Raw genomic sequence first — 24,385 nt, 5'->3', positions numbered from 1 at the left:
TCCTTACCTTGTCCAGGTCTGTCACTGACTTCTTCCTCACTGCGGTACTGAGTCACTTGTGTGTACAGGGTTGAAAGATCCAGAGGCCAACCATTTGTCCTGCATGAAGCTTGGACCATGGCAGTCAGGTAGGACTCTGGGATATGAAGTCCTGATAGCCACATTACCTTGGGCTCTCCCTCATCCACCTGATGGACACAAAGAACACAGACACAATTTGACGTAAATAACTACTCTCATCTTGATCCTTAAATATTCTGTTCTAAGCACTTCAAATGAGGTTATGATCTCATTAGTTGTTTTTTTGGTAGTAGGATTATGCACACACAACTGGATGTTTTAACACAATTTGGTGCGGATCAAGGGCGAGTTTTTTCACCTTTTTTGACAGTTTTACTGTTTTACCCAGAAATAATTCATAGATCTTCATGTAAAGAATGTGGCGATCGATATCTATGAGTCTGTGCAATTTGGTGCAGCTTGATTGAATTTAAGTGGACTGTTGGGCCATGGTGGAGTCAGGTGCTCGACTGAGTGCCATTTCAGTTCCACAATAAAACAGAAAGCTACATGTAAGAGATTATATGTAATAGGCAGTGTCGGATCCTCACCCAGTGGATGTACTGTTCATTACGCCTCTTGAAGTGGCTCATCCAGTTGCCAAGTGACTTGAGTGTATCAGGTGCCAACTTCTTCCACATGGCAGGAATGTGTCCATTAAAAAGGGACTGAGCGACTTCATCCAACTCACTGCTCATACCCACCTCGCCAGCCAAAGCCTGTGGGACAGAAGCGAATTAGAGCAAATACTAACCTGTGTGAAGCACAGTGATTCGACACCTGTCTGTTAGTGTTCTACACATCTTGTCTCACCCTCTGCAGCTCAGCCAGGGAGCGCTGCATGCGGACCAACAGTTTGTTGAAGCGTTCTAGTTCCTGAAGCAGCACCACTGACGTCGGGGAAATGTCCTGTCCAATCTTTTTACGAATCACGTCCATGTCGTATAATTGTGGAAGCCTACTCTGAATGTCCTGGGCCACCTGGCTGATGTATTGATCCCGACTGATGCCTCCACCAGATTCACCTGAGGAATACGAGAGTAAGTAAAGACAGTAAGAGAGACAGCAAACAGCCTTTAACAGTATGGAACAATTTCTTCTGGAAAATAATTGATGTTATGACAAGGTACTCAGAGTTGGATGTTGAGTTGGGAAAAAGCTAAATCATACAATACCTGTCTGAGGCTGCAGGTATATTAGGTGGGTCCACATGTCTTTAGCTGCTTGAGTGTAGTATCCTATCTCTGCATTAGAATGCAGGCCCAACACCTCTGGCGTATTTGCCAATGGCAGCGTCTCAATCTCATCTGTAACACAACAGTGTAAATCTGTGAGTTGTGGCACAATATTCACTTCACCTTAAAGTAAGGGAATGAAATAAAGTGAAAATAACAACTGACCAACATATATTGTCTTGGGCCCGTTTGGAGGGATCTTGTAATCCACATCCTTGTTTTCAAAGAAGTGGAAGCGTCGGAAGGTGTAGAAGAGGAAATCTCCAAGGTACTCATCCATGTACACACTGAGGATCCTGCGGTCAAAGCTATCTATGGCTCGTCCACCATACATAACCTATAGAAGATTAAACACGCATATTGAACTTACTGCATCAGATAGCAGGATGATAGAGATACAATCTATTCAAACAAAAGTAATTTATACTAACCTCCCCAATGAGGTATTTAAGACTTCCCCAGGGAATGTTGCTGTCTCCCTGGTTGTGAGACTTGGACAGGTAGGTATTCATGATCTCCACACACACCTGTTGAGCAAAGTTACAATGTTAACAGAATGATCAGACAGTCGCCAAGGAGACGCATGCGCCTCTGCTTCAACTCCTCTAAATCTTGCGTCCACCTGAGTGGGGATAGTAGAGAAGAGTAGGTTGTACAGAGAGATAGGTAAAGAAACACATATATATAGTGAGAGAGGCATTTGAAAGAACCAGATAAGCAACTCTTAGTCTTATAGAGACAAGTGCTGCTATAGATCTAGAAGGTCGATAACATCAACTGGCGGTATGCACTAATTAGTGTGGCAGAACGTAACTTGTCCGATGTTCTAAAATAGGAAGCGTTAAGTTCAAAAAGGCATAGAGGTATTGATGTCTGATCTACACAGTGGGCCACATGGTTTTCCTCGTACTACCATACAAACCAGTAGCCAGTGAGATTTACCTTGAGCCTCAGGGTACCTTCAAGTTCGGCCTGTATCATTGTATCATTGATTACAAGGCAAAAACACCTGATGACTAAGGCGCAAAGGGAATTTATGAATTTATGACACATGACACACGGAGCTTCTCTTTCCAGCTTCTCCTTCCTCTTCTCCATCCTTATCACATCATAGTAATTCATACCTCATCAATACATGTTTCTGACCCTTGTTCCCCTTCCCGGAGTGCCTTTGCCTTATCGCCTGCAGATCCAGGGCCGCAGCTGTGGACACTTCATGGATTACAATTTGTGGATCGCGTATCAGAGGACGCAATGGTTGATCCAGTATGGCAGATTCTATATCATGCGGGCTGATCGTAATAATAATGGCGGATCCTTTATCGCGTTGGAATCAGATAATGGTTGTGGACCACAAAAAAGGAATATTAACAAATCTTTTTTCCAACACACTGCAAATGAATCTGTGGCACTTACAAAGAAATCAGAATCGTTGAATTCGTAGGAGACGTTCCAGCCAATCTTGCCGTACTTGCGTCTCTCTTGCACCACAGCATGGAAGAAGGCCAGCACATACAGCAAGCTACGGAAGGCAGGGTGTGGGCATTGGGTCAAGGTCTCATCGGAGATTTTGGCGAACGTGGATCTCAAGTTGAGCTTGAGTCCATTGGGAGGCTCCGTCACCACCTACATGCATCATCAAATTACATGTAAACACAGTGATTCATCTTTGAAATCTGTCTCTATAGTTATAGTATCTTCTGGATTAAGTGTACCATGAAAACAGCAGTTTGAACAAACGATGTGATCTCATATACAGCTGTAAAACTCTTTACACAAAAAATATCTATATTGACAACTCATGTGTTCCAACTGACGTTTCCTTTTTTTAGGTATTATTTACATGTCTATTTGTTCAAATAAAACCGGTTAAAGAAGAGTATCACTTTGCTGTATAGGAAATCAGTGTCTTTTCCATTACATAGAGTAAAACTATTTAAATTCAGCACCTATATGTAAAAACTTGGGGAAAATTACTAGATCCCAAGAAGTTAACTCTGCCGTCTACAAACACTCTGAAAAAACACTACTGAAGGCAAAGGGACACTTCAGTTTGACCTTTAGTGACTTTTGTAGTATGCCAATGGGGAAATCCTGAATGGGGTTGGTGGTGATCCACAAGCGGAAGTTGGGATTGGGCTTGGTGATCATCTCTAGGGACTTCTCTAGATCCTTCAGCCATTTCACCAGCAGGTGGCAATTCTGTAGCATCAACCACTGACCACGGGAGGCTGCATTCTCCAGCAACTGCAGTGCAACCTTTGTTAGAGGAACAGAAGACGATTACCCTCAACATCTTTACTTTCTATACTTTCTTATTGGGACTACTTCATATACATATTTAATCTGGCCACAGTTTTATGGCAGTGTTGGGGGAGTCTCCCAGTGTGCTGACCATCAGACAATGGGTCATAAAGCTTGAGACCAGTCTAGAGAAACCCCTCACATAAAAAATCCAGCATGGAGCTCTTATCTCCATGTGGCAGCAGATCACTTCCTGGGTCCTTCAAGGACCCCATCGTTCAGGCACTCCCTGAGATTTGACTTCTGACCTTCAATTGGCTGATAGCCAGTTGACCCCTGACCCCCCTTTCTCGAGGAGGCAGGAACTCCTCACAGGAGATAAAAGGGGTGAGCTCCCAGAAATCTCTCTCTTTTTCACTCCAGCACAGATGTCCCCACCAGGCCTTCCGGGTCTGACCAGAGGTTCCCGTTGCTTAAGGAGGCAATAAGATGTTTGTTTCAATTCATTTCATTCATTTATTCTTTTATCTTAGTCGACGTTTTTATTTTGAAAAGGACTTTTGCTGTTTTAACTTGGAAAGACCAAACAGGAAATTGATGCTGGACGATCTCAGACTGTTTCATTTTCCCCACGGACTTCACTTTTGTTTTTCCAACGATCTACAAACGGCTTCAAACCAGCCGTCCCCTGCAGAAGCGCGAGATTCATTCCGCTGAGGAGCACAAGCTCCACATCCCTGAAGAAGAAGGACGACGTTCATCCCGTCACGGAGCACGAGAAAATCCGCTCCTTGTCCGGTCCAGCGGCCGAGCTCCGGAGCACCGCTTAAGAGACCACGTGATTCACTGGCCCGACGCGCACACACACCGCGAGGGTGGTACAGTCAGAGGCTTTATTGTCTGGGCAGACACTAGTGTTAATACTTAGTATTGTCTTTATTTGAGTGTATTTTGATTGCGGAACCTCCGTGTTTCTTCATTGTTTTAGCCGTGACGAGCCGGCTACTCCGAGCTGCCACTTCCGGTTTCCGGTCTGACGGCAATGTTTTGTGTTACAGTGAATAGGGCCGCGAGGAAAGCTTCCGGCCGCGCTGTTAACGTCTGTGTGAGTCTGCAGTGATTTTACCGATCAGAACCTCAGCCCACAACGTTCGCCTGAGGGCTGAGGGTTGAAACCACTGTTAACTTATCTATGGCATATTTTTAAGAGCTTTGTTCTCTCCTTGCATGTTTCTCTCTCTCTCTCTCCCTCTCCTTCTAAACCGACCTATACACCCGTTCCGATCTGTATTTAGAATACAGTTCATGTAACATAGTTAAATCTATATTTAAAGGGCCTGAACGCATCTGGCCGCCATTTTGAAGCCAAAACTAAGCTAGAACAAAGAATCCTTTTGTTCTGCCTCCTCCTTGTGTCTCACACGTGGTCCAGCGGCCATTGGAGATTATTCATCTCTAGACCCGCCCTCCATTCTGGCTCTAAATTCATAACGGCTCCGCCATCTTGTTTTGTAGTCACAACCATTTTGAGAGTTTTTAGGCCTTGATTCCACGAATCATGATCGGCCACCATCTTAGACGTGACGTCACCACGTGACTGCGTCATCGCCACGCCCCCTTCTTTTTCTCTCTCTCTCGCTCTCTCACACACACACACACACACACACACACACCCACACACACACACACACACACACACACACAGACACATTGATAGACACAGACAGATACACACACGCACAGAGACACATAGATGAATACATGTCTTTTCTAAATTGTGATAAGCTGCTGCCGTTGTTATCTTTGAAATATGGGAGTTTGTTAAAATGATGAATCATTAAATAACACTAACTTTATTTCACATACACACACATAGACACACACACATAGAGAGACACTTTGACACAGACACACACACACACACAGAGACAGACATACATAGGTAGACCGCAGGTTTTACATGTATTTTCTGAATTGTGATAAGTGCTGCTGCTGTGTTTATCTTTGAAATATTGGAGTCTGTTAAAATGATGAATCATTAAATAACATTAACGGTATTTCCCCTTTTTAATAAATGCTATTGTAATTAAAGTATCTGTAGTCTGTGATTATTTGTGCATAAGTGTGTGAATACAGCTGGATTATGATTGCCTGTGCTCGAACTTAGAAGCCTTCACTGTTTATTAAGTAATAGTTAATATTAACTATTAAGATTATTAATTGAACCAATATCATATGAGACTGATATTTATAGCTTGATTTCGTTGGTCCCTGTAACCAGGGTGGTGCCCCTCTACGATAAGTTATGGCCTTATCAATTTTTTAAATTATTTTTAATAAATAATCTTTTATTATTTTAATAATCATATTTCATGATTATTAATAATTAGCCAACATCAAGTCTACTCCTATTGCACAACAGCAGTGATATGTAAAAGAATGATTCAGTACCTTCTCTTGGCCTTGGCCCATAGCAAGGAACTTGAACTTGCTGCCTCCAAAGCCTGACCTGTCAGCTAGTTTCATCAGGTCACCGGCTGGGTCAGAGCCAGGACTCAGGGTGAAGATAATGGGGGAGGAAGGTGTACTCTGTTCATAGATGGCATCAAAGTTGATCACAGGCGGCTGAACATACCTGAGCAGATACACAAGATAACATGTGGAAACTCTTGATAAGTCTTTCTATTAAAATAATCACATATTCTAATAACTTCATGAAATAATTGTGCCTGGTCAGCCGCAACCACAGTGATGTAATTGTGGTGTATAAACATACAATGTATAAACGTATTTAGACACATATATCCAGTGTGTGAGTTTATACAGAGACAGAGAGGAACAGACTCACTTCTTGCCCATAGTGACAGTGACGTAGTCGGTCACAGCTCTGTAGACTCTGTCAACACGGAAGCAGCGCAGCAACAGCAGCTTCTGAAAGGCTGACAGGTTCTCCTGATATTTCATGGGGAACGGAGCCTGTTCTGGTCCATCCAAGTCATACCACTGAGGTGTGTGGGGGGGGGGGGAGAGTTTTAAACAAGTTACCAATTAATCAAAACAACCCCAGTGAGACCTGTGTCACTATGTTCACTTACAGACTTCCAGTCAGCAGATTTTTTCTCCACGTCATCAGGCAGAGAACCAAACTTTTCAGGAAAGAGCTCTGCGAGTTTCACGATGTCTTCCCAGCCCTGGTCTTGGAGCCAGTCACAGGGCTTTTTGCAGTTGCTCTTTTCCAGGGATAGATTACCTTTACACAGGAGGTGGAAAAACTTTGAAACATTGTCTTGGGTGCATACATGTTTGGGTCTCTGAGTTCAACTTCTCTGGACATCTCACCCTTGATGAAGAACTCAAGCTCTTCCTGAAGTGCTCTCCCTTCTGCCTGCTCGATCTTGATGGTCATGTTGAAGGAAAATAGCAGCTTGTGTCTCTCAAACAGACCTAAGGATGTGCGGTCAGTTCAGGTTATAAAATAATGACAAACTGTGTGCTTTATCAATTGTTTCTGTAATTTTGTATCATTTCCAATTACTTTACCTGTACAGCCATAGTTATAAACACTGTATGTCAGAGTGTTTATGATGTTCTTCAGTCTCAGGGGCAGGACAGAGTCTGGCAGAGCTTTGCGCAGTGAAAAGTCAAACAGTTCCAGGTAGGAGGCCAGAGAGTACTGGTACATGCTGTTCACCAGAGCCATTTCTGTCAGCACAAAGAACAGGATAGCACCACGCTTGGCTGCTGGTCGGTAGCCGTCTCTGAGTTTATCAACGTCCACAGATGTCTTCACAGCCAACTGGAGTTTCTCAAATACCTGAAAATCACATAAAATAAAGAAATTAAATAATATGAATGAATGAATTTGCTGTTGTTCATTCCATTGTTTCCTGCGGCCAAACTGACCTCACTGGCTTTTGACTTTGTTTTCTCCAGTGTGCAAACTAGCTCAGTGTTATCCAGTATGTTGCCTGTACACAAGGACAGCTCTCTGAGCAGGGAGTCCCCAAGGTTCTTTAGCAGCTTCTTATTGTTGCTCGTTTCCTGGATCAAACTCTCACGCTGCTCCTCCAGCTCCTTCTTCTCAAAGCCCATGATCACACTCAGCAGCTGGTCCTCCAGACCCTTCAGGGTCACTACATGAAACACAGACAGACCAACGGACTCTTAGACCTGCTGTTCACATCTTACACACAAAAACTATGGTTACTATGCCAAAGGATCTTACCAGTATAGTTAATGACCATAGCTTTTCCAAACACTGATGGGTTATATTTGGGGTTTGCCAATTTGGTGTTGAGATAAAGTTTAAAGTTGGGATCATAGTCCACCTCCTTGTCACCCAGCATGATGACCTGTCTGCCCTCTGCTCCTTTGACATTCTTCTCCAGGACATTGTCAATCACAGGGTCAATGTACTCGTCCACATCTTGGAAAAGGAATGGGAAACCATATTTGACAGCCATCTCTAGCTGCTTTAGGAAGTCTGGATCATTGAAAGATGAGATCTGGGAAAAATAGGATCACAGTGTCAGGACCACATGCTGGGATTCTTTCCAAAATGCTAACTCGTGGGCTGTCAGCTGTGGAAACTTGTCTAAAGTCACTCTGGGACTTGCTAGTAGTAATAAGACAAAACTTGTTTTTGCATTAAATCTTTTGTACCTTGAGTTTGTTGTTTTCTTCTTTCTTCTTGATCCAGGTAAGGGCTTGCTGTTGAGGATCAATACACATGGGAAATCGGCTCCCCCTGGTTGTGAGGATCCCGTTCTGCACTGACAGCTCATCTGGAGGCAAGCCCTCAGATCCCCATCTGTAGTAACATACAGGGTTTATATGAAAAATATATACTGAAACCCACAGCCCCCGTAGTTGGAGTCAAGAATAGTTGAATAAAGACAAATACACCCCAAAACAATTCAAGTTTCAAGTTGCAAAACCTATAATGAGCACACAATCTAATTCTCACCTGCTGATTTCTACTTCATCAGTAAGAAGGCTTTCCACTTTGAAAGGCTGGCTCAAGGGGATGCCTCTCTCTTCCACATCTTTAACCCATACTTGGTATACCATCTCATTCCTGAAGTCCCAGCTGAAGGCGCCTTCATAGCTCAGGAAAGCAGCAGAGATCAGACAGTCGCCAAGGAGACGCACGCGCCTCTGCTTCAACTCCTCTAAATCTTGCGTCCACCTGAGTGGGGATAGTAGAGAAGAGTAGGTTGTACAGAGAGATAGGTAAAGAAACACATATAGTGAGAGAGGCATGTGAAAGAACCAGATAATCAACTCTTAGTCTTATAGAGACAAGTGCTGCTATAGATCTAGAAGGTCGATAACATCAACTGGCGGTATGCACTAATTAGTGTGGCAGAACGTAACTTGTCCGATATTCTAAAATAGGAAGCGTTAAGTTCAAAAAGGCATAGAGGTATTGATGTCTGATCTACACAGTTGGCCACATGGTTTTCATCGTACTACCATACAAACCTAGCCTGGGTGCCAGACGAACTTAGCCCCGCCCACAACATTTGAGTCCGGGAAGTTCGGTCTGGAGTCGCTCCGTTGGGGAGAAACTATGCTCGTACAGAAGCTGGTCGATCCAATCAAATCGTCAGGGCGGGCTTTATACGATGATTGACAGATGATCCACAGTGACGTAGTCAACCACGTCAGCAAAGAGCGCTGCCTGCCGCTGGAGAGCTGAGACATATTTAGACATATATAGTGTTTATATCTATGAGCTGAGATGTGTTGATGCTGCCATCGAGTCTGTTTCAGAGACATCGACAGCCGGTTCATTTTGAAAGAGGAACAGAGGAACGCGATCAAGGCATTTGTAGATCGAACAGATGTTTTTGCCGTCCTCCTACGGGATTCATAAAAAGTTTAATTTATCAGCTGGCCCCGAAGCTGCAGCCACACAAGCAGTCATATAAATAAAAAGAGAGTGGGGGGCGCGCTACGCTCCTCAGCACATATGAGACAAAAAACACACATGTTGGGACGCTGTTAATGTTTGAGCAACAAGGAAGTGAATGCTTGAAAAAAACGATTAGCTGCCGTTTCTCCTCCTCGCTGATCTCCTGCAGAGCCATGACAGCGGAGCTCTGCAGCGCAGCTGGCGGATCAGCAGCTCCGTAGATTTCTGGTAGCGACGGATCTCTCTCAGAGCCTCGGTCCCGGGACCGGGAAGGTCCCGGGTCCCGGTAGCGGTGAGGCTTCTTCACGCCGCCGCCGGCCGGGGCTCTCACAAGAAGCCCTGGTCTCCAGCTGCTTCCTGGGGGCTTTGCCTCCGGTGGAGATAATTCCATTGATTTATTTATAGAGTGAACAAACTCGTGAAACAGACAACTGACAACAACTATGCGTCGCTTGACATACGTCACATACTACGTTGCTCTGATTGGTTGTAGGTCTATCCAATTGAGCGAAGAGGCATTTTGTTTTCTGGTTCCGTTGAAACACGCCCCATAATCACAGCCCAATGGAGCGGTCTCAGACTCATATTCTGACTAGAATAATGAGTATGACAACGTCAGGCTAATACAAACCAGTAGCCAGTGAGATTTACCTTGAGCCTCAGGGTACCTTCAAGTTCGGCCTGTATCATTGTATCATTGATTACAAGGCAAAAACACCTGATGACTAAGGCGCAAAGGGCATTTATGACACATGACACACGGAGCTTCTCTTTCCAGCTTCTCCTTCCTCTTCTCCATCCTTATCACATCATAGTAATTCATACCTCATCAATACATGTTTCTGACCCTTGTTCCCCTTCCCGGAGTGCCTTTGCCTTATCGCCTGCAGATCCAGGGCCGCAGCTGTGGCCACATCATGGATTACAATTTGTGGATCGCGTATCAGAGGACGCAATGGTGGATCCAGTATGGCAGATTCTATATCGTGCGGGCTGACCGTAATAATAATGGCGGATCCTTTATCGCGTTGGCATCAGATAATGGTTGTGGACCACGACCCCGGTGGCGATGATGGATCCTAAATGGCGTCAGTGGAAAATGACTGTGGACCCCATCTTGATGGTGGATCATGATCTTGTTGGCTGCTGACCAGAGACTATGACTGCAGCAGGACTGCTTGACATATAGTATTGAAGTTATCCTTCAAAATGTTTACCCTCATCATTGCTGCTAAAACCTTTATCTTGATGATGTTTTCCTACACTTGACATCTATTGCACTTCTGTCCGTCCTGGGAGAGGGATCCCTCACATGTGGCTCTCTCTGAGGTTTCTACGTATTTTTACCCTGTTAAAAGGGTTTTTAGTAGTTTTTCCTTATTCTTGCTGAGGGTTAAGGACAGAGGATGTCACACCATGTTAAAGCCCTATGAGACAAATTGTGATTTGTGAATATGGGCTGTACAAATAAAATTTGATTGATTGATTGATTGATTGAAGTGTTAAGTAACTTCCTTTTTTGCATATTTTACAGTCTCACCGTTCATTCTCAGAGCTCAGGCCGGTGATGAGTTTGTCAGCGGATATCAGCCTCCTCTCCATGACTTCAGCCTCCTCCTGAAGCAGCTGTTTCTCCTCAATAGCAGCTTGATACTTATCTCCCAGAGCCTGCAACTCTTTCTGGATATCGCTGAGCTCACTCTGAATTCTTTCCAGCTCCTTCTTACTCTGAAAGAAGTTCTTCTCTAGAAGTGCCACCTAGAAAAGTAATGGAAGAACCACTGTTTACAGATCAAGGAGTTCCTCCTTATGGAGCATGATGGAATACCCCTTTCAAACAACGCATTACCTTCTCTCTCTTAGGTTTTATCTCTTTGGCAACCTCACAAAAACCCATGATAGCCTCAACAAACTTCAGCATTCCTGAGCCAGCTCTACTGATAGCCTGCATCTCCTCAAAGCTTGTATGGAGGTTCTTCAGGAAGCCTGGTCAAACAAATTGGCAAAAATGGTGCAAAAAGTCACTAGTATTGGTTATTATTTGCAGTTTTTACAGTAGTTTTCCATTGATCATGAAACTGACTTACCTTTGACAGTCCTAAGCTGAGCGTTACTTATGGAATCACAGTCCATCTCCATCAATGAACGCAGGAAGTTAGCCTCTGACATCATCCCCTTAGCTGCCTGCCAACTGATCTCCTTGTGGCCACGCAGCACCAAGATGCACTCACAAACCATCTGCACCTGTTTGGGAGGCTTGGCAAAAGATCTGCACAAGGAACCAGTGAGAAGGCCAGACAAAAAAAGATATAAATAGATGGTGTACAATTTTTGTAAGATATGTTTAGCAAATTGTTTTCGTCTGCAATTAAAGATCCTAGAATAATAATCAACTCCCTTTACAGACTGTTTTGGGTTATCATCTATCTTTTTCACAACGTTTTAGTATGAGTTACACTGTCTATCTATCCATATATGATTATTGGTAGCTTTTTCGTCTATAGAATGAAACCAAGGAGGAGAGTTTACCTGATCTCTGTGACATCAGATTTTTCAAGGTCCTGAAGGGCGTTGCGGGCCGCCGCTAACGCTGGCAGAGCTTCAGCAAGGGAACTTTCAGCTTCTTTCTTCTCAACAGCAATCACTTTGTTTTGCTCTTCAATCTCTTCGGCTTTGTCTTCTGCCAACTTCTTTTTCTCCTCAGCTGAAAGGAGAAGTTATAGATAAGTGGTTTGTACCAGCTGTTTCTGCTTTTGGTAGCTTACAATGCACTTTTGTTCTGTTCAAACCACGAGATAAGAGATGTAGTCAGTCACTGACCTACAGTGGTGTTAGTGACAATCTCATTCAGCAGGATTTCACAAGCTGTTGACTTCTCAGCAAGGACCACCTTCTGCTCTGCTAGCTTGACATTCAGCTCAGCTAGCTGCTCACTGGCCTCTTTTAGTTTATCCAGACCTCCCTCTAAGTGCTTGCACTGAGCTAAAAATGGAGAGAAAAAGTTAACAAAATAAAAATGTCTAAAATGATCACAAACATGCACATAAGTAACAAATTGTTTGACGTATTCCATCCTCTCACCCAGGATATACTGGTCGTTTTCCTCTAAGAGTTTCGAGTAGGTGCTAATGAAGTCCAGGTAGTTCTTTGGAGTAACGTAGTTACTACGCCTGAGTTTCTGCAGGAACAGCTTGCTGTAGTCCCCCACAGAAGAATGGACCATGCATACATGATCTATCACGTCTGCAGAGTGCACCTGAGGAATCATGGGACTCTCACCTGTAGAAAGAAAAAAAAAGTGTCTTAAAAGACTGAAGATAAATATATCCTCAACAAATGCATTTTTAAAAACATGTGAGCTTTATTACATACCAAGGAAAGACTGAGCAACTGCAAGTAATGCCTGTGGAGGCCATGGCAGGAACCAGTCTATCACAGTGTTGTTCATCAGTCCTGAGAAAGAAAGGTAAAGACAGCTGTTGAAATATATTCTGAAATTATATTACAATTAAAAGATTACTGACAATATATTTCACCTGGGAAGTTCCTGCAGCGTGTCCTCAGGGTGTCTCCCACTGGGGACATGCCTAAAACAATGTGCAGGTTGTTGGCACTCTTGTTGACAAAGTACTGCCACAAACTTTCTTTCGAAGAACCTATTCCCATCTTAAGAGCCTCGTCGCGAACCTGGTTGGCAATTGAATCCTTCTCATCATCAGCGAACAATGCAGGAACGATGCCTGTTAGGACAGAGAATGTAGTACACTTGAAGCTTTAAAGATAGACCAATATACTGTGAGCCAAGACATAAGAGCAACAACCAACCTGAAGTCAGCATGTTGTTGATGAGTTCCAAGAAGACCTCCTCAGCAACATGGGAATCAGTAAAGAGGAACACTATCTTCTTATTCTCAATGCCGAGCTTCAAGTACAGTGTTTTCAGGTCTTCACGGAGGTTTGACTCACTGTATCCTCTGCTTAATATTATCTCAAATACCTGGGGAAAGCAAAGTTCTATTATGGACTGCTTCAGATTACTTTCAGATATAGTTTAATGCTGCTTAACCCTTCAGACCCAAATCTTCCCCTTGAGTTTCTCTTTTAGCGACTGCTGTTTCCACACTTACTCAAGCTTCGCTGAAGCTATCACAGTACTAAGATAAATATTCTGAACTATGATGTGACATTCTTATGGCAGTGAATGGAAATACGAGAATTCAAATGTATTGTGTACATTTCTCCTATTCAAATCATTTAGCCTTTACCAAACCCATCATAGATTTTTTCTACCTCACATCCAGCAGTGAAAGCAGCAAGCTTGGTCAGGGACTGTTTGCCGGAGCCCCCCACGCCTACAAGAAGAGCATGGCCTCTAGGGACACGGATAATGCGGTGCACCCGGGTAAGATGTTCCAGAGCGTCATCAAACAGAACTAGATTCATCCTCGACTTGTTCTCATTGTATTCCTCTAAAATTTCCTGCAGAATAAAAAACAGAGTGGTTTTTCAGTAAATCAATTCATCCATCAATTATAATAGTCAGATCTCAAAGGGATGGAGCCAATCTCCGCTTACATAGACCCAATGCCTGAGTTTCTTGCCCTATTACTTGTGGAGATAACCCTGAAAAAATGTTTTTGCAACCATATGTTTGATGACCTTGTCTTTGACCTTTGATCGATCAGCTCCATCCATGTGTTGTTGAGTTATTTTGTACACACAAAGAAAGTAGTGAAAATAATACCCTGTTTGTGTGAATATGCCTGCTCTCAGGATATATATGGGAGAAAATGACAAATAACTGTCAAAATGTACTTTTGTAGTATGCTATTACAAGTTGGCAATACCTGAAACAGGGCTTTCGAAGCATCATAGTCGTGAATATCCTCATAGACTCTTGGTTCAGTCTCACTGAGAGCTGTCTTGTAGTCTCCAAAAAGAATTGGGTCCTTGATGACGACCTCAAAATCAGACTTAAAATGCTCCTCAACCAGCTTCTTTATGTGGCCTTGTACCTGATAGCAAAAACACACATTTGATACATTAAATGAAACACTACAATATTTTTATACAGTAGAATTTAAACCAGGAGGAACAGTTATACGTATTATACTAACTTATTATGATATACTATCAATTATTACCAAGGCTTTATCAGTCTCATCAATGAGTCTGTCATGAAAGATTCTCAGGCACTCGTTCCTCCAGACTCGCACAAACTGAGTGACAGTCAAAAACCTGTAAAGCACAGACAATTTGAAACACAGCCCTTTTACTGCAAAGTGTTAAACATTTAAGTGTTAAGTGAGTGAATGTTCTTGATCAGACCTGTCTGGTTTGGTGAGCGTTAGTCCATTGTAGACCCGTGACAGGTCCCTCAGGTTGAAGATGTAGTGGAACTTGGACGGAGTGGGAGGCAAATCATTGATGATGCTGTTGTAAAGTTCCAGTGTGCAGAACGTGACTTTATCACACACCTTCTGTATGGCGTCCTCAAACAGCTAAAATATGGAATCAAGTTTATTAAATTTGAGTGATTATATTTATTTTTTTACGACTGAGATTCAGATTTTGTATTGATCCATGTGGGAAAGAGAGACTTACTCTGGTGTGGCCTTTGAGAATAGAAGCGTATATAAGGTTGAGTGACTCCACTGCAGGGAAGGGGATGCTGAAGACACTGAAGAGCGAGATGAAGCGAGGATCCACCTCGTTCCTCCCACCTCCTGCTTTTCCCATGGAAGCAACAAAGCCGAGATCTTTCAGGAGTTTGTAGTTCAGCTGATTCCCTCGGTCGTACATGCCTCCTCGATCCAATAAAAGCTTCAAAAGTGCGATTGGCTGCTGTGTGTTATAAGTATCCACCTGGATTAGCATAGAGAGTATTAGAATAATGTTGATCATATGAGTGCTGTCATTCTGCAACGCACAGGAGATAAAAGACTTGGTTGAATGCTTAAAGCAGGAACCTTTGGCATATTCATGTCATCCATAAAGATCAGCAGTCTCTTTCCCAAAGGAGGCCCGTAGATCTCTTTGGTCCTTTTCTCCACACTGGCCTCTAGGTTCCTCTGCACGTCCATTGAATTCGTTCTGGATGAGAAGTTGATGATCAGGGTAATCTAGAAACAGAAAGGAAGACAAGAGTTTAACCTCAAATATGACGACATTGGATGACAAGTTTGGACAGCAAACGTACCATTTCATCTGAATTGAGGTTCTTGAGGAAGTTATGAATGGTGGCAGTCTTAGAAGTGCCAGACTCTCCAACCAGAAGTACTGGCCTTTTTATTTTCACCATCTGTTCCAGGATCCAGCTGGCCCTCGTGGTGTCGACAGTTGGCACTAAAGCAAAGGAGGAGATGGAGGAAATCAAAGGTGGAGGAATTTAAATCAATATTCATGTACGCTGGAAGCTTGATTTGTCCTCAGAATTTATCTTTACCTAGTATATCAGAAAATTTCATTTCAGGGTTGTGAATGTATTTGGTGACCAGGTAACTCCAGGGAACCCACTTCTCCTCTGTGCCATCAAAATGGAAATCATAAAGAGTCTGCAGGTATCCTGTATGGATGGAGACATTTTCTCATTAATAAAAGGACATAATAGAAACCACACGCAGAGTAAATCTGTCAAAAAGTTAAACTTTCATCGTGATATTAATTGATTGAACCTAAAACCATGAATAAATCATGTCCATTGACGTTTATGACAGGCAAGGATATTTGTATAATCTCATATTATATGTATTCAACTCTTAACCCTGTTCTCTCGTATAAGATAAGACAAGTAACCCACAATCAAACGGTTCCTAAAAGGGTATATTTAAATTCATAATCTTGATGATGCCTGCTAATTTCATAATCATCTACACATAAAGCCTTTCTTCTTACCTGGGATCTCACCAGGTCCTGCCAGGGTTTTCTCGTCATGTACGACAGTTAAGCAGGAAATTGTCCTGATTAACTCATCAAACTTGATTCTGCCACTTTCCAGCAATGTGGCCCCGAGTGAGCAGTACAGAGCTTCCAGGAAGTAACACTCCAGGACTTCACCTCTGCTGCTTTCACTCTCAAGCAGTGCATCCAGTGTCAAGCACAGCTGAGTCACCTGGACATACCACCAACACAGGCACAATCAATGTAAGTAGTCTGAAGATGTGAATATACTGGTCTTCATTCAATTATTTAATTACAACACAGGTACTGGATTGAGATTAAGGAGATTAACCCACCATGTTTAGATCTGTCTGTGGGACAACAGTCTTCAGTTTCTCGCCTTGTTTCCCATCAACAATACCATCCACAATCATTTCAATACAGCCCTGCACATATTTCTCAAACAGTTTGTTTAGAAGTTCTTGTTCCTAGAAAAGAAAAAAAGGACAGTGTGAGTTTTTATCAAATTTCAAACAAGCAAAACTATGATGTAGTGCCAAATTGTTCCCAAACCTTTTCAGGTCTGTTTTTCAGCCATCTCTGCCAGTATGGGGTGTATCGCAGGTTTTTAGGGTCAACATAAACCATTCCACAGCGGGAAACAGTAGCAGGGGAAGCAAATTGCAAATCTCCCACCTGTAATGGTAGAGTTTTCTTATAATTTAAACAATGACATTTGGGAGAGGTACTCTGCTGACAGCAGTCTTGAATTTTAGACAAACCTCGAAGAGCATAGCACAGTGATTCTGTAAACGGATCCGTTCTCCATTGGCCAGCGTGAGGAGCTTGTTGTCATCCATCACTGAGTTCATATTCTCGACCCACAGAGCATCCACATCACCGTCAAACAGGATGTACCTGTCAGTCAAAGGTTATGTCAGTTTGTTATGTCGCAGGAATTACCTCTTCCCTCAAATTATGCATGAAATAAATATATCAGATCATCATGAATAAGTCAGTTCTTGATCAGCTGTTTTTTACCTTCGCTCTTCTTTGTCAGTGGGTTTGTTGATGTCACGAAATATGTTGGATAAGATCCCATCTGTCCAGTCTCGAGTGTCAGGATCCAGAATACCGTAAAGTTCAATGACACTGATGGCTTTAGGGTTCAGTGGATACATCTTTGTTTGTAATCCCAGTCTAGCGATGAGATACAATAAAGGTTAAAATTGTCCACATGAAATATCAGGAAGGTGGCACAAATGTAGGTGATGTATATTGAAACTGACTTGGTCTGAGCTTGACATAATGTGCTGATGACAACTGATTTCCCTCCACCCGTTGGTCCCACAATCATAGTAGTATGTCTGGTCATCATTGTCTCATAGATCTGCACCACTTTATCCACCTGAAACCATAAAGAATATGGCATAACAACATCTAATAACTCATAGGCTGGAACAAAATATTTGTTACTGATATGTAGAAGTCTAACTTGTGTATCTGAAAGAATTAAATAAAAAACTTAGATCAGACACCTGGTTAGATATTATGACGTATTTGCTTTCATGCAGAATGTGTTCCACAGCGTCGTTCAAGCTGGGATAGCAAACACGAGGGCAATCCAGCTGAGGGAACAGGTCTGAGATCAGCCCGAGAAAAAGAGGCACGTCCTCAAACACAAACTTTGGAAGGTTCATGTCCCGGAGAGCACGCATCAACACCACATCCTGCAGAGTGGATATGGAAACTTTGTCATAAAATATCATCGAAAATATTGCAGTCGGTAATCTAAACAAATAGCCAGAATTCTCCCAACATCAATCAAATATCATTCTATACCTCTAGAATTCAAATAATTCCCTGTTTTCATAATTAATTTAAATCCAAAGCAGAAGTTTTCTATCCACTCTATGAAAATGAAATACACAATTGACCCTGGTCTCTACCTCATTGATTTCTGGCGAGTCTCTCTTCAGCTCTCCTGCCATCACAAGGACAGACTTCAGAGCTCGAAGACCAAAATCATAATGAGCCTGCTTGGAAAGCTGTTCACGAGCCAACTTATACAGTACTGTCATCTTCTTTGCCAGCACCTGAATTGAAATGTACAAGTGTAGGTAAACAGTTAACCATTTTAGTTTAGAGTTACAGATTTATCCATGTTTACTATAAATGAGAAAAGATTTACATAAATATTTTGTACATTGTATCGACATCGTGTTTGTGTTTTTTGTGTGTGTCCATCACCTTTGCCATTAGGAAGCCCTCAGAGAAGAGCATGATCTCACAGATCAGCTGCAGGTCGGGCACAATGACCACCACAGGCCTGAAGAGGGCTTTCACTGATTCTGGCAGCTCTGTGCGTCCTGCATAACCCGGGTTCATGGTGATGAAAATCCCCATGCGACCATCCAGGCTGATCTCCTGCCCTTCAAACTGATGTGCAGAGGAAGAATGTGAGAGGAAGGTGTCGAAATAAATCCCTTTAAATCTCTTAAATGATTAAACTTATAGGAAAAATTGAATAATGCATTACTGGCTCTGTGTAGCTACAACAGCCTTACCTGAAATCTTTTAAGGTGAAGAATGAGAGCATTGCGGATGGTCTGGATTTGAGAGGAGATGACTGACAACACAGAGGCATCAATACGATTGAACTCATCGAAGCAGCCCCAGGCTCCACACTGGGCAAGGCCAGACAAGATCTTACCCACAGCCTACATGGAAAGAAAGAGATGAAGGGAAAAAATAAAAGAGTCACAAACTATAATATACAGTATGTGTGGGTTTTTCTTTTTGTAATTTGTTTTTATTAAGACAGTATTTTCAAGACCTTACTGAGAAGTGCATAAGAACACATGTCTGCTCATTATAGATGACCACTGTTAATCAGGGAGTGTGGTTGCATTTTTAACATGAGACATAAATAAGAGAGAATATTTAATGATTAAAGATATTGGCTCATCTTTTGGTATAAAGCTATGTCTTAAAGGTAAATTAGAATGTAAACAGTTTGTTGCCCTTTGTCACAGAACAGGTTAACTGTACTTATTAGATATCATTAGATAAGTGGTGGCTTCTTACCATGTAGTCCATGCCCTCACCACAGTTTGTAACCACACAAAGCAGACCTAGAGCCTTGGCCAGATCTTTTGTGGACTCTGTCTTCCCTGTACCAGCTGGTCCAGCAGGAGCTCCCCCCAGGTACATGGATAGAGCCTGCATCACAAACACACAAAGACATCCTGGCGTCAAACACCAGGTGACAGAACAATTTACATATGTCTGCTTGTTCATTATATATTATTTGTTTTGTAGGTACAAACATGCATAAGTTCTCAGACCTGGGTGAGGGTGAGGTAGATCCTGTCTGTCAGCGGGGTTATAACCAATCGCCCATTCAGTCCCATGTATTCGTACCCGTAGGAGAAAGAAGCGCTGCACTGACGCACAAACAGGTCGTCTTGTTCCTGCACCCAGTAGAATCTTAGCTGGCTTTCCCACTCAAACTCTCTTGCATCCATTATACTGTAAAGAAATGTTTTTATTAATACATTATTTATAGTGTCATATACAATAAATAAAGTAAAAAGTGGGAAAGGTTTACCTGTTAAGTACAAAGCTGTCCACAATGTCTCTTGCATGTACGTTGATGATGAGCACAGAGTTGAACTTCCGTCTGTCATTTTTATTCATAGGTTGTGTGATGCGTGCTACTAGCTCGTCAATCTGCTGGTGCATTTTCTTTGCATAGTTCTTCAGTGCATGCTTCTCTCCTTTCTTGACATTTTTAAAGACGTCCTCTACCTCCCAGGTCCACCACACTTGATTGGCAGCCAGCACCAACATGCCCTGGTACAGCAGCATCCAATCCACCCTGAGAAACACGGGAATGAAAGATTCACTGAAGGTCATTCGCACACACAGAACATATCACAGCACAACACTTTAAATAGAATGGTAAATGGACTTTAACTAATACACATTAATACAGTACTTCTATGTTTTCTAAGAATACAGCTCTTCTCTATGATTCATACACCCCATTCACACACAGCAGGCCATTGTCAGGGGAAATTTTGGATTTCAGAGTTTAAGCCAAGGACACCTGGACATGCACACTTGAAGGGGCAGGGATCAAACCGACAACCCTCCGATTAGGCGATAACGCAATGTTCTGGCTCCTGCAAGTTTAGGAGCCTTATAATTTATTTAAAGAAAGTCATATTTTTTACTATGTTGACCTGTGATGTGACAGGAAGTTGAAGGTTAAACAGGAAGTTGAAGAATAAGCAAGTAGTAGGAAGTTCACTTGTTGAGCCATGGATCCCAGCCATGCTGAAGCCCCCAGCCATGTATGCCAATGCTGAGCACGGCCTGTAAGTTGTTAAAGTAACATATGACTTTTAGAACATCATGTGATGCATAAAAACACTACATTTAAGCACACTTAGTTGTGAGCATAATGGCGCTACGTTTGTGCGCTAGCTCGGTAGTGTAAGCATTAGAATGTATGCTCGTTAGCATGCGTATTGTGTGTTAGCCTGGCGCTCTAGCTTTATTGGTTAGCTTATTTTGTGACATGTGGAATGAACACTTAATTTGCATTATGGGGAATGGGATAATTTGTACCCTCGTGATGGTTTGTATTTATATCTTGCTATTTTCAATCTGTCTAATGAGTGGCAACTGCGAACAAAGTTCAGAGAAGGAGAACTACTTCAACGTGTTCTTAATTGGACGTAGTGAGGGCAGAATACCCACTTTACCTCCTGAGCCACCGTCCCCTTTAAAACACACCTGCTCCTGTCTTCACAGTAGTAGAAGATTGCTTCTTTTGTAATCAGTCTATTGGTCCTCCTCATCTCCAGTAGTACGCCTGTCATCCATTCCTCCACTCTGCCCTCCACTGGGACAGGTTTCCTCAGCTCCATCACCTCCCCCTCAGCAGACACCAGGGCTCCAGCCACTGTCTCACCGTGGCCGTCCACGTCAAACCTCAGGGATGCAATGTTGTCATACATCTTTCGGACCAAAGAAAAGAAACAATTGAGGGAGGCCTTTAACACATGTAAAGCATTATTCTACTTCCTCCTTTGAAAAAAGTTATAGGTTGAGTGTCTTGAGGATATTACCTTGATAATGTGCTCCTGCACACAGGTATGGTCACTACTCCCCAGAATGCTGAGCAGTTCATCATCAGAGATGAAGAAGAAGCGAGGAAACACGTTCCGCTTGGAGTCTAGGTAGTCACTGAGACTCTTCTGGCACCTCTCCAGACCTTCACTCAGGGCCTGCAGGTCTGTTAGCCGGTTGGGAACCAGGCAACACCGTTTAATGTTTGGGCTCTTCACTATGTCACTCATTATCTAGACAAGAAATGAAGAAAATTATATTATTTTGAGATGGTTAGTAACAGACTACTGTGCTTTCACCAGGCTAATATTCTGACAACACTCACTTCTTTAAACTTTTTGTCAATGTTGTCAAATTTCTTGGCTTCTTCTGGTAACTGCGAGCGGATATCTCCTCCAATGAATATGCTCTCCAGGTACATCCATTTTCGTTGTACCAGTAACAATACCTGTGCAAGAAGTATAGTTTGAGTAGGGATTTTATGTATTAGCTAAAAAGTGAAGAGAGATTTGGTCGCTCTCACTGACCTCTATGGTCTCACAAATGAGGGACAGGTCTTTTTCCCATTGTTGTATGGTGCCAAGGAAGTGTCCAACAAATCGGCTGCCTGCCATGCTCTGTAAGTTCATCGCATCGTTTTCCAAGCTCAGCAGGATCTCATCCACAGCACCCAGAACAGACCCACGTTCCTCAGTCCCTTTGAAATAGGGCAGAACACTGAACTTCATGCTTTCCCAGGTCTCCACCACCTCCTTCACTCCCTGGAAGCACACACACAACAGATTGAGAATAAGTCTGAATGATTTTACTGATAAACTGATAACAACTGATGCCTGACTCCTGTTAGAAGTCATTCACCAAGACAAATGATTACCTTCTCAATACTGAGCTCTTTCACAGCAGAGGTGACAATGTCACCTATTACATTTACATGTTTATGCAACTCCATAGCAAACATGTTCTCCAAAGTGAAAGTGCCAGGGTTCATCTCAAAGTTAGTGCCGGTCCCTTCCATCAATTCCTTCCAGTGTCTGAGGCCCAAAATATAAAAACACATTTGTTTATATCCTGTTCAAAATGTATCCTCAATATTTCAAATGGCAGCTTGTTTTCTGAAGTCCGACCTGTCTCTGATGGCCTCATTCTTCAAATCCAGCAGAAGAGGCAGAGACTCTCTGAACTCCTTCATGTGTACTTCAAGGAAAGAGGCCACAGATAACGCCCTCACATCTTTGGGTAGCTGCATCAGGTTTTTGATGAAACCCTCAATGCCATCCTGGAGCAGCTGGATGTTTAAATCCACCCACAAGGTGTGAGACCACTGTATCTTTGCATCCTGGAAGATTTCAGGACAAACATTTTACACATTTGAACAGAATTGTGACCCAATATGTAAACTGAATTTCTAAAAGCCAACACATCCCACCTTCTGAGCTTTATACACATCATATATTTGTCTCAAGCCTTTCATATCATTCTGAATGTTGATAACCTCTGGGTATACAGTGATTGGTAGGTCCAACAGCTTCTCAGCATTAGTTAGCTCCTGGCGTCCACCCAATATCTTGGCAAGCTCTGCCTCATATACTACCATAACGCTCAATCCTGCAAGGACAAAAGGAGAGACACTGGGGTAAATACCCTGCACTTCAGATACATCTGGGGAATCACACAAATAAACACTTTATATTGATTTTTCTTGATATAAACTATAATTGCAATCTTTGAGTACCTTTGTCCAAATCAACTCCCACAGCTTGAGGACCATGCATATTGAAGCTCTCAGCAAAGATCGACAAGTCCTGTGTAAACTCTTCCATCTTCTCCTTTGTAGTCTTTGGACAAAAATAGGAAGATAACAATACATGCAAATATCTATAAAATGTAAATGTTCTGTTCAAGTAGAATGTGTCTTACCTGAGTAAATGATTTCTTGACATCTGTCAAACTTCGATCCACTTGTTTGGATTCTTTAAAAAGGTCACTCCACATCTGGTCAATACTGACCTCCAGCTCATGTTCATCGTCTCCAACCTATGCACAGAATTTATCGTATGAGACGTTCAGCAAGGGAAACCACTTGTGTTTTCAGGTGATAATAATTTAACATACAGTACCTCCACTTTGTACATTGCCAGTGTTCTGTATCTTTCCTTGATATCCCTGAATCTCAGCTCGACCTCCAGAGACATGTCCCTGATGCCTGAGATTGTAGCAAGGACAGACTTCAGGTCTTCAAAGGTTTCAGGACTTTGTTTCAGCTTCGCAGAGAGTTGCTTTTGTAGAAAATAACAATGAAGATTGCTGACATCAAAATCAAAGACTATTTACATTAGAAACACATGCATAACTGTGAAGGGCAATTCAGTACCATGAGTTCATCTCTCAAGTTGAAGAGATCCTCTTTGGCAGTATTGTTGAGCTGGCTCCCAAGTGAACTGATCCTGGACTCAACAGTTTTCTGCACAGTGTGAACCAGAGGCTCCAGGTTTAGATGGATGACATGGTCAGTCTTAAAAAGTGGTTCCAACATAACCTCCTGACTGATATGAGTAAGGAACTGCAGCTTGTCATCATACATGACAAAGGAGGGTTTTCTTGCTGCAAATGTTTCATTGACCATGATTTTCTTCTTTTCCCAAAGAGGCCGATAGCGTTTCCAGTGGCTCAGGTACTGATCCATAGAGAGCAGCAGCTGCTGGACATTCTGGGAGACTGTCATGGCACTTTCATTTATCTGAGGATACTGACACACATCGCTGTAGAAGCTAAATGTCACCAGTTCATCTTCACGTTCCACACGTTGTGGAGGACACTCAATGCAGGTCCCGCGCATCCAACGCACAAATTGCTGAAAGACAAAATTTGGCCAGAATTAAGTCTAGCTGTCAGTATTAAAGCATCACAAATA

At 42.6% G+C, this 24,385-nt stretch overlaps 1 protein-coding gene across 1 annotated transcript in view; it reads right to left on the bottom strand.

Annotated features, from left to right (window-relative positions):
* The window catches only part of LOC133001564 (dynein axonemal heavy chain 10-like), a 31,076-nt gene that overhangs the window by 463 nt on the left and 6,228 nt on the right, over positions 1–24,385 (bottom strand). The window contains exons 20-77 of the mRNA XM_061071171.1: positions 23,846–24,325; positions 23,592–23,750; positions 23,392–23,508; positions 23,207–23,309; positions 22,901–23,079; positions 22,599–22,810; positions 22,349–22,505; positions 22,002–22,235; positions 21,800–21,922; positions 21,474–21,707; positions 21,139–21,362; positions 19,946–20,215; positions 19,683–19,866; positions 19,423–19,557; positions 18,903–19,055; positions 18,586–18,774; positions 18,285–18,431; positions 17,874–18,065; positions 17,625–17,743; positions 17,377–17,535; positions 17,118–17,253; positions 16,909–17,031; positions 16,692–16,823; positions 16,351–16,567; positions 15,902–16,021; positions 15,656–15,801; positions 15,426–15,578; positions 15,061–15,321; positions 14,785–14,957; positions 14,601–14,694; positions 14,304–14,471; positions 13,747–13,935; positions 13,282–13,453; positions 12,993–13,196; positions 12,829–12,909; positions 12,538–12,735; positions 12,277–12,438; positions 11,986–12,160; positions 11,544–11,725; positions 11,306–11,442; positions 10,997–11,214; positions 8,506–8,727; positions 8,202–8,349; positions 7,765–8,044; positions 7,443–7,672; positions 7,080–7,353; positions 6,879–6,983; positions 6,635–6,789; positions 6,388–6,542; positions 5,991–6,174; positions 3,354–3,554; positions 2,712–2,921; positions 1,727–1,822; positions 1,461–1,632; positions 1,236–1,367; positions 874–1,085; positions 612–779; positions 8–188 (exon numbers count right to left, since the gene is read on the bottom strand). Of these exons, the coding sequence (XP_060927154.1) occupies positions 8–188; positions 612–779; positions 874–1,085; positions 1,236–1,367; positions 1,461–1,632; positions 1,727–1,822; positions 2,712–2,921; positions 3,354–3,554; positions 5,991–6,174; positions 6,388–6,542; positions 6,635–6,789; positions 6,879–6,983; positions 7,080–7,353; positions 7,443–7,672; positions 7,765–8,044; positions 8,202–8,349; positions 8,506–8,727; positions 10,997–11,214; positions 11,306–11,442; positions 11,544–11,725; positions 11,986–12,160; positions 12,277–12,438; positions 12,538–12,735; positions 12,829–12,909; positions 12,993–13,196; positions 13,282–13,453; positions 13,747–13,935; positions 14,304–14,471; positions 14,601–14,694; positions 14,785–14,957; positions 15,061–15,321; positions 15,426–15,578; positions 15,656–15,801; positions 15,902–16,021; positions 16,351–16,567; positions 16,692–16,823; positions 16,909–17,031; positions 17,118–17,253; positions 17,377–17,535; positions 17,625–17,743; positions 17,874–18,065; positions 18,285–18,431; positions 18,586–18,774; positions 18,903–19,055; positions 19,423–19,557; positions 19,683–19,866; positions 19,946–20,215; positions 21,139–21,362; positions 21,474–21,707; positions 21,800–21,922; positions 22,002–22,235; positions 22,349–22,505; positions 22,599–22,810; positions 22,901–23,079; positions 23,207–23,309; positions 23,392–23,508; positions 23,592–23,750; positions 23,846–24,325 (10,336 nt within the window). The remainder of the gene's footprint in view (positions 1–7; positions 189–611; positions 780–873; positions 1,086–1,235; positions 1,368–1,460; positions 1,633–1,726; positions 1,823–2,711; positions 2,922–3,353; positions 3,555–5,990; positions 6,175–6,387; positions 6,543–6,634; positions 6,790–6,878; positions 6,984–7,079; positions 7,354–7,442; positions 7,673–7,764; positions 8,045–8,201; positions 8,350–8,505; positions 8,728–10,996; positions 11,215–11,305; positions 11,443–11,543; positions 11,726–11,985; positions 12,161–12,276; positions 12,439–12,537; positions 12,736–12,828; positions 12,910–12,992; positions 13,197–13,281; positions 13,454–13,746; positions 13,936–14,303; positions 14,472–14,600; positions 14,695–14,784; positions 14,958–15,060; positions 15,322–15,425; positions 15,579–15,655; positions 15,802–15,901; positions 16,022–16,350; positions 16,568–16,691; positions 16,824–16,908; positions 17,032–17,117; positions 17,254–17,376; positions 17,536–17,624; positions 17,744–17,873; positions 18,066–18,284; positions 18,432–18,585; positions 18,775–18,902; positions 19,056–19,422; positions 19,558–19,682; positions 19,867–19,945; positions 20,216–21,138; positions 21,363–21,473; positions 21,708–21,799; positions 21,923–22,001; positions 22,236–22,348; positions 22,506–22,598; positions 22,811–22,900; positions 23,080–23,206; positions 23,310–23,391; positions 23,509–23,591; positions 23,751–23,845; positions 24,326–24,385) is intronic.

The sequence above is a fragment of the Limanda limanda genome, chromosome 5 (genome assembly GCF_963576545.1).
Source record: "Limanda limanda chromosome 5, fLimLim1.1, whole genome shotgun sequence".
Taxonomy (NCBI): domain Eukaryota; kingdom Metazoa; phylum Chordata; class Actinopteri; order Pleuronectiformes; family Pleuronectidae; genus Limanda; species Limanda limanda.
Note: the sequence above shows the minus strand (reverse complement) of the source record. Positions and strands in the feature narration are given on the sequence as shown.